Source organism: Cornus florida, unplaced genomic scaffold (genome assembly GCF_030987335.1).
Source record: "Cornus florida cultivar Cherokee Brave unplaced genomic scaffold, ASM3098733v1 CherokeeBrave_3.0.0_Hap2_Chr01, whole genome shotgun sequence".
Classification (NCBI taxonomy): Eukaryota; Viridiplantae; Streptophyta; class Magnoliopsida; order Cornales; family Cornaceae; genus Cornus; species Cornus florida.
In genome coordinates this window covers 88,732,056-88,741,412 of record NW_026775571.1, presented here as the reverse complement: position 1 = coordinate 88,741,412, position 9,357 = coordinate 88,732,056, and the positions used below count along the sequence as shown (strand labels likewise).

Sequence of the window (9,357 nt, the reverse complement as noted above, 5' to 3'; positions counted from 1 at the left end):
TAGATCGCTTTCTCAGTTAAATTTATATTTTTTAGTGAATTTGTCAGTAAGCTTGATTCACGGTATGGTTTCGTGAGATTATAAATCTGAATCCTCTTTGCTGTATTATGATCAGCTTATAGATAGTGTTCATTTGTTTCCTGGCTTGTGCTTAAGTATCTGAAAGTTCAGAAGTACCACCTAACGCATGATATATTACGTGCAATTTAAGAAACCTTTGCATGGTAAGAGACACCACCCTCCCAACTGCTACTGGCTCTGAGGTTACAGCGTGCATAGCTGTTAAACTGTCTAGAAAACAATGCAGCATAATATAAACTAAGTCTTTATATATATGCGCGCGTGTGTGTGTGTGTGTGCAAGGAAGATTCATTAGAAAAATGGTGACAATGGGCACGACTCGTGTTTAATTTTTCAGGCATGTAATATATAAGACATGTTTTCAGATTTATGGACATTGAAAAATAGATCCAAGTATTTATGGGATATATATGGTTTGCGGGTGATTTCAAAAAGTCCAGAGCTCACGTTGTAGCCACGTGTTCAAATGACACATGGCTGGAATGATTCCTCGTTACCCAACCTTTTGGCCTAGCTCAATATTCTTACAAATTGTCGCTGCACCAAAAAGTGCTCCCAAAATGAAGTCTAGGCTACGACATTCGCTGTCTCATTTGATTTTCCACAATTAGGATTGTTGAATTCCCAAAATGAAGTCTAGGCTACGACATTCACTGTCTCATTTGATTTTCCACAATTAGGATTGTTGAATTGGTCAGCGATTGGATGAGGAGGGTTGTCTTGGTCAAAGAGACTTGTGACAAGAGCTTTGGGAAGTAGTTAATGGATGGATATACACGGCGTTTTGCATATTTTTTAATGAGTCAATTAAAAAGTTTAGTTTTCTGAACCGGTGTGCTAATATTAGGATCCCTCTTTATTATAATTTGTCAGAATAAAAATAAATTAAAAAAATCAACCAAAAAAGCTTGATGCCTGATCTTGGTGTTTGAAAAATTATTCTAACGCCGATTTTTATGGTGTGCGTTCCATTGGGAGGACTGAAATTAAATATATTTATATTTAGTGTCCAAATATTTTGTATCAAACCCTATTTATTTAATCTGAACATGTTTCACATATCACGGTTTGCCTTTTCATCAGTTAGTTACAAGTTACTAGCTCAAATATACAAAATTTGTCTATAGCCAAGAAAAAACAACCAAATAGCTTAAACTAAGGTACCCAGCCCTTACTTGATACATCTATGGGCTGGGTACCCTAGTTGGACCAAAATCCTCTCTGGTGGGTTCCAGTTCTATTCGAGAAGTTATAATAAATGATAAATTCGTGTTAAAATAATGTTGTGATAAAATTTCAAGCTTCACCCAACTTTATAACATTTTGTAACATGAGTTATCATTTATTGTAACGTACTTCACTAATTGGACGAAACAGTACGGAAACTCACATGAAAGATATTTGTCCACCTTAGAGGCTTAGTATAAGCTACTCGATGCATCTAAGGAGCGAAAATTCTCTCCGGTGACCTCTACAATGCATTGAAGACGATTGAAATCAACAAAACAGTATGTTCCCACTTGCTCTTAATCCCATCCGTCCCTAGTTCACAATTTTTTTTTTTTTTTGGGTTCGAATGCGAGGGCTCATCTCATTAATCGATGAGGTTGACCATAAAAAGTAGCAACAAATGACATTTGGAATCTCACTTCTTGGATTGGAAACTCTTCTTGAATGAAACTACTGGCTGGTTTAGATTTACTGGGCAATCAAATGATGATAAATTCTGTCACTTCAACAAGGCATGTAAACTAGCAGTCATTGTGCAATATGATCCATCTCAATTACATAATTTTCATAGGACATTCTTTTATTCCAACTTCTCACAACTACTTCATATCAACAAGAGCTCAAGTAAATTAAACTAGGAGAGAGAATAATTCAAGTCTCTTTGCAACGCGCCTAGATCCTCTGCTGTTACAGCACCGTGCTGTCGGGGTTTTTCAACACAATTAAATATATTTCCAATACATTATATCTACATATTTCAGCCAGATTCAATGGGCTCAAAAACAGAATAAATGTGCTGAAAAATTACTGTTTTAAAAAAACAGAATAAATGTGTTAACAAATTACAGCACCACTACAGTAGAGGATCCAGGCGACGTTGCAACTTTAGCACCAGGTTAGGTTATTCAGTGCTTAACAGGAAAAACAGACAACCATAATTAGTTTAAGCTAATAACATGCATCGCGTTCTTACCATCAAATCATAGTAGAGGTTTGCATTATTTCTACTCAAACGAAAAGCATTTCTATTTCCAAACCATTAAAATTTATCCAGTGTAATAATTTTTATGTGTGTAGGATTCCACATTTTGTCTTCTTTTCCCTTGGGGACCAACCAGAACATAACCGCATAAGAGACTATTCCTTACTGAGAATTTGGTTTCTGGGGATATAACAAGTCTTAAAAGTATGTATATATATATATTTCTAGAAACAAAGAAAATTAGTATTTTCATGAGAAAGCAGAACATCTCTCGTTTAGAGAAGCTTAAAATTATTGATTTTATGATCAAGCACTCACTAACACTGCTTCACTAGTACATCCAATGAGGCATTCATTGAGTTGTTCAACAATATGAAACAATTCTATTCCACCCAACATTGCCCCTTATCACAACTGCCAAATAACTCAATTAACATTATTTTTTTTAATAACTTACTGCATCCCACTAGTCGCCTAGCGGAAGAGTTGAGACAAGCAGATCTTGGACAAAAGAAGCTCTTCCAGCAGCCTGTCTTGTCCTTTTTTCCCGCTCTTCATAACTTAATGATGGATCAAAACTGCACAAGAGAGAGAGAGAGAGAAATCAGTAGCAATTCATCTGGCTCCAAATTTTCTCAAATGGCCCATCACCTAGGTGCGTAAAAGTGGTCCACTCTAAACTTATTTTTGGGGTGTATTTTTGAGAAGCATAATCTCTAGCATGATTGTTTATACTTTAGAACAAAAAGAATTGTTTTGATAAAAACCCTAAAAAGAATCATGAACTGCTATACCTTAATCCAAATCCTACATAATTGAACAAGCAAGCACACCCCAGATTATTTTTAGATAAAATGAACTATCCATTTCTTCTCCAGATAATTTGTTCTCATATCCTCTTTTCTCCTCCATTTTTTTTTTTTTTTTTTCCTTTTTCTTCTTTAAAATAAAAACAAAAAGGTGCATTAATGGTATGATAACAGGATTTTGATTAGCAATGTTAGTCAAGAACCACCATCCACGAGCTGTGGAATAGTATTATCTTGTCATGCTGGGTGGAGGAATCCCCCATGTAGTGTAGTGACCAACGGGCCAGTGGCCTAGCGGTATTCAAGCCCTTACTTCCCAAAAGGAGGTCAAGGGTTCAAGCCTGTGTGTGAGTACCAACTAAGGAAAAAAAAAAAAGAATCCCCTATGTAGTACTTAAATGACATCTAAATTACGCATATTTGCAAATAAGTAGTTCAGTAGATAAATAATTAACAATGGATGAAAAGAAAGAAATGAATTTTAATACAGTACCTTGATTTCCATATGTGCGCTGGTGCCTTGGTCCTTGTAGAAGTGTCCTCGGCACTGGATACCACAGATTTTGAAATTTCTTCTGCCTCGGATGCAGCATAGTTCAAGACAAGAGATGAAAGGAATGGATCAGTAACTGCATTAGATGAATACGCATTGTTCGACTGATATCCACCACCTCCTAGAAGAACTTGCAGATGGGCCTCACGAAGATCCCTTCCTAGGAGAGACAGTGCCTGACTGCTGGGAATTGCAGCTCTACGTAACCTGCGACGTCTCTGCAAGTGATCTTCAGTTAAGGAAAAATTTCAATATGAATTGAATAGCTACATATGCATGTTATTAAATCATGTAAGGAGAAAATAAAAAGTAATCATATTTCCATTTAGAAGGATATCTTGAAAAAAGGTCCATGTTGCAGGGTAATATGACTTAACATGTCGCTTGCAACTTTAACAGAGCAAATGGGACAAACCTGCGAGGAAGAAGTGGATGCAGTATAAGATTCCTGTGACTAAACTGGTTAATCATGACATCAATCAATTGTAGGGCTAAGGATTACAAATACAATGAGAACAATGAAGACGTTCACTTTTCTCTTCTTCTTGCCCCCTTCCCCAAATCCCTTTGGGTAATGAATTCTTGTTCAGAAAACCAAAATCTCATTCCTGTCAAGATATAATGAAACGAAATAAAAGTTTCCAACATCGTCGAGATTCTTTTTTGTTGAGCAACGTAGAGTCTATGCACGGTAATCACGATAGCCATAATGGTAGTTTCCTGCAATGAAACATACTACCATCGTTGTGCCACAATGCATACTCGACACAACCAATCATTTTCTCATTTATTTTGGCATTTCCATATGAAAACTTGTTCATGGTCACCTCCCCATAGGATTCAACAAAAACCAGTATATTCCTTCACGTCACTTGAGGTGTGTTTCTGACAACGTTTCATATGTAATTTACATTATATAGTCCTAATATTGGCTTATCTGTACCTCATCTTTAATGCCAATGTTATTTGTCATCTACCAAACTTACCTCTACTTTGAGTTGCTTCACTAATAATGCCGTTATGCTAGGTTACAGGTTAGGATGGGATTTTTTTATTTTTATTTTATTTATTATTATTATTTTTTTAGGGATAAGTAGGATGAAAGAAAATCAGGAAATAGGTCAATCACCTAGGTGTGGAAGGGGTCTTTGGATGGCTTCAATTTCTCAAATCAATTTCCTTTGCATAATGACTATAATAAGCTATGCTGCATCCAGGTTTCAAAAAATGATCTTCACGAGCCAAGGCTATCAAAATGTTACATATCTCTTCAACCTATAACAGGAAGCAGCTGGTGACAACAATGGCTAATGGCCTTTACAAACATGAGATGTGATTAAACATGAATTCTCTTATTCCATTCTATCATTTTCTTCCATTATATTCTATCCATACACCCACCAACAACAACCAAGACTTTTTCCCACCTACTTGAGAGTGAGGCCGGCTACATGAATAATATATTTCAATTATGCTCTAATTAAGGCCATAGCCTCAATCCACGTGTTATCAATGTGGACTATGTCACTTTTCCTAACCAGCAAACTTGAAAGGTCTTCTTTGCAATGTTCAAACCATCTTAAGCAATGTTCTCTCATTTTATCACCAATTTGTGCTACTCCAACCATTCACGAATGTGATCATTTCTAATGCGATCCTTCCTACCGCACATCCATCTCAACATTCCCATTTCCGCCACACTCACTTTATGCATATGTTGCTTCCTCACTGCCCAACATTTTATGCCATAAAGTATGGCTGGTCCCATATACCCACCAAAGAGATATATATATATTTTCTTCTACTTATTTACCCCTACATCCATATGCGCACATGAAAAATAAAATAGAAAATATCGAAACAAAACCACATCACAAGGAGAAAAATTGGAACTTTAATTTGCATAACCCAAAACAGAAAATTCACATTTTATTTTCAGTAAATTAGATGATGACATGAATTATCTTACAGAAAAACAGGGCAAAGATCATAACTTTCCAATAGAAAGAAGAAAAGGAAAGTGAAAACACGAGACGAAGCTGTACAAACACATATGACAAAGATAAATATGGATACATACATATCAATATATATACATATACATATATAAAAACATGCATACATGGATCTAAAGAGAAACTCACGGTGACTTTGGACTCGCAAGAATGTTCGTCTTGGAGGTGCGAGCAGAGAGACGCAAAATCGAAGTCCTCGTAACAATATGGACATGTAAAATCAGACCGACCCTCCTCTTCCACCTCGAAATCATCGATGCTCAATCGATCTGAAAACCAAAAAATCAACCCAAAAATTATTTATATATATATATAAATTAAAAAAAAAAACAGATTTTTTCTGCACACACACCACACATATAGGAACCTGCTAGTTGGGAGCTGTGACGGTGGTGGTGGTTGTGCAAATTGAATTGGCGTTTAGCGGCAGCAAGGCGAGAGGTCCAGAAGTCTGAATCCATGGAGAAGAGAGAGAAAGAGAGAGAGAGAGGAGAGAGAAGATGGGGGGTTAATGCTGTTATGGGAGGAGCATGACAAAAGATGACATCCCAAGGGGGTCGAAACTGCGAGGAAATGTCGGATTTCTATTGATTTTTTTAGGTAGCCTTTATTACCATATATCCGTTTGTTTGCTTGCTCTCAGTTCGGTTACATACTATAATCATCTATTTTTATTTATAAAGACAAAAATAGCCTTCAAGTCAAAGGTCTCTGCATATATATACATTACACACTGACACACTATATTATGCATATTCATCTTTTTCTATTTCCAAAAAAAGTCTTCCCAATAGATAATCTGATTCATCTTTGCATAGTGTAAGATTCTCTGTTTTGGACAAATAATATCATTAAAATTCAATTTTTTAAAAAAGAAAAAATTACTTTTCTCAACACCTAAGAGCATTTGGAACAGTAGACAAAGTAGATAATATTTGCGAAAAGTAGAGAGAGAGAGAGAGAGAGAGGGGGGGTGCGGTGTATAGCTTACAATCAATGCGCTTTTTGTGGCCCCTACATGAGATTGTCTATTGCGTTCTCTGCAAATAGAGTATTGTTTGGAATGCCGCATTCAGTTTTTTGGCTTTCTTTATTAGTTTTTGATTCATTTTCTCAACATCTTTAGCTATAGTCGGTGGATGGCTCATCTCTAGAATTTAATTTTTGAATTAAATTAATTTAATAATAAATAGATATATATTGACGCTGCATATTGTAAAATAATTTTCATTAAAAAAAGTAGAGTACCATGTAAGCATTTTTGATTAAATAATGCTTATATGGTACTCTATTTTTAAAAAAATAGATAGATAAGGTGTATGATGCATACTAGATGCTCTAATTTTTTTTACAAATTTTTTCTTAAAAAAAAGTAAAAAAACAAATAAAATTTCAATTTCTTAAGAAAGTTTTATGAAGTTACAATAATACCTTATCTTTTATTCATACTAATCAAATACATAATGAAAATTTTATTTTCCTTCATTCACTTCATTTTCTTTAATTTTTGCTTTTCACTAGTTTATATCTAACCAAAACATGTAAGAATAAGAACACAAGAATTAATTACTAGTGTTTTTTTTAAAGTAATGCTCCCATGAGTTGTCACGTGGTCTCTGTCATTTTGTTGTCGTTATGTACAAATATTGAGGCGAGAATTATATAGTCAAAATTTTGTACTAAAATCCATTTACTCTAGATCACATGAATCAATCAAGAATTTACATACTCTTTTTTTTTTTATTTATCAAATTACAGTATTAACTTTATGATGTTTTTAACTAATTTTTTTTACAATGAGATCAATTTAATATTAGTAATGTGATGATATAATTTGTGTATTATTTTCTTTGTCCAAAGTATATTAATTAAAAAAGAGCTCATAAAAAGTGTCAAGAAGGATACCACGTAGTAGCATTACACTTTCCTTAATCATTTTCTCCTCATTTTAGAAAAGAGAAGTTATCTAATTTTTGTCCTCCTATCGTTCTCATTTTAAAACTAAATATGTACCACTCATTTTAGAAAGAGAAGTCAAACTATCCAATTTTTGTCCTCCTTTTCACACTAAATGTTTCCTCTCATTTTAGAAAGAGAAGTTAACTATCCAATTTTCACCACCTTTTTCCTTCTCATTTTGAAGCTAAATACAATTTGAGTTATAATTATCCTTTTTTTTTTTTTTTTTTTTTCTCTTCCCATTTCACAATTTAAAACTCCCAACTAACTTTTGATGGGCTGACATGTGAGATCATTAAAAGAAAAAACCTGATATGTCCATTAATAGATTCTATATCCATCATTTGTCATGGACAAGCCTAACATGTTAGTAGCATGGTGTGAAAACAAAAAAGTTGAAAACATGTTAGTGTCACGAATCTGAATCCTGCCATACAAAAATTTGTACACACCGTGAACACTAACACATTACATCAAAGATGTAACACCATAATCAAATTAACCGTCCAATGTTAATTGTCTGTTCTTCATTTAATTCAAGGGATCTGGATTTTCTCCTGTGGTAGCGTGGCGAAAATCATAGGAACTATATTATGCCTTAAAACGTTTGGGGACAGTGACTTAAAACTAATTAAGGCCATATTTGTTCATTTCTTTAATTAGCGTTTTGTTTTTGAAATATTAATCGGACCTCAAAATACATTAATGTGATGAAAATTAGTTAAAAAAAATTAAAAAAATTTCAACAAAGAAAAATAACTTGTGATTATATATGCATTGATTCTTGTTCAAATTAGATTTATACATTTATACATATGAATTTAAGTGCATAGCCTTACCAATGTATATGTGTCTCTATAAATAAAGTGGTTTGTGGAGAGCGGGGGTGGTGGTAGGAGGTTGAGAGGTAGGGGTGGCAATTCAAGTTCTTGTCGTGTCGATGTAAAAATATTATATTAAATAGGTAAACTTAAATCTAACCCATTTAATAATCGTGTTAAGAATTTTCAACACTAATCCAACCCGTCCCGTTTATTAATCAGGTAAACGTGTTAACTCGTTTAATGGTCTGTTTATCAAAATGAGACATTTATTATTTAATCAAATACTAAATAATAAAAAAAAACTTGTCATAATTAACTCAAATATTCAAAATAAAAAGAAAAATAATAAGACATATACAAGGTTTCTGTTGAAATAACTTAACTATCCATAGTAATTGGATTTAAACAGAAAACATATTGCATAGGTCATACTCACAATTATAACATGTTGAGTTAAATGGATCATACACGTGTTACACGGGTTAAACCCCTCAACCCTAACATGACACGATTAAACAAACGGGTTAATTATATCGACCATTTTATGACTCAAACCTGTTTATATCAAACTCAAACATTTTAAAATCGTGTCGTGTTCGTGTCGTAATTTGTCACCCCTATTCTTAAGAGGGCAGGATTGATTAGAGAGTGGAAGTGTAAAAAGTGGAGATGACAATGGTTAGGGTGTGTGGTGTAAAGAAGCCAAGAAAATAGAGCGACATAGATATGGAAAGAAGAAAGAGAATAAACATAATAATAGTAAATTTATTATTTTTAAAAAAGTTATAATAAGAGTGAGTTACCTCAAATTGCTGTAGGTTTTTATTTTTGAGTCACAAGACAACACCACGGGACTTTCTCAACAAGAGGGAACCATGTCCTTCTAGTTGAAGACAAACTAATG

The 9,357-nt window shown here is 34.0% G+C and overlaps 1 protein-coding gene across 3 annotated transcripts; it reads right to left on the bottom strand.

Moving 5' to 3' along the window:
- Positions 1-2,514: 2,514 nt before the first annotated feature.
- LOC132305219 (protein DEHYDRATION-INDUCED 19-like) lies at positions 2,515-6,273 on the bottom strand. Of its 3 annotated transcripts, none has more exons than XM_059802895.1 (5): positions 6,023-6,273; positions 5,800-5,939; positions 3,993-4,070; positions 3,596-3,879; positions 2,515-2,871 (listed from the first exon to the last, which is right to left on the bottom strand). In XM_059802895.1, exons 1-5 carry the CDS (start codon positions 6,129-6,131, stop codon positions 2,760-2,762), a joined length of 723 nt encoding a protein of 240 aa, XP_059658878.1. In that variant the 5' UTR covers positions 6,132-6,273; the 3' UTR covers positions 2,515-2,759. The 3 variants fall into 3 exon arrangements, with proteins under 3 accessions (XP_059658878.1, XP_059658881.1, XP_059658885.1); XM_059802898.1 differs by having other exon boundaries at positions 6,038-6,272; XM_059802902.1 differs by lacking the exon at positions 3,993-4,070 and having other exon boundaries at positions 3,596-3,873.
- Between the last annotated feature and the right edge of the window lie 3,084 nt (positions 6,274-9,357).

Coding starts and splice junctions, on each gene's coding strand:
- LOC132305219 (XM_059802895.1), bottom strand. CDS start 6,131: ATGGATTCAGACTTCTGGACCTCTCGCCTTGCTGCCGCTAAACGCCAA. Junction 3,880..3,992: donor AACATGGACCTTTTTTCAAG/ATATCCTTCTAA, acceptor ACTGAAGATCAC/TTGCAGAGACGTCGCAGGTT. Junction 2,872..3,595: donor GCGCACATATGGAAATCAAG/GTACTGTATTAA, acceptor TCTCTTGTGCAG/TTTTGATCCATCATTAAGTT.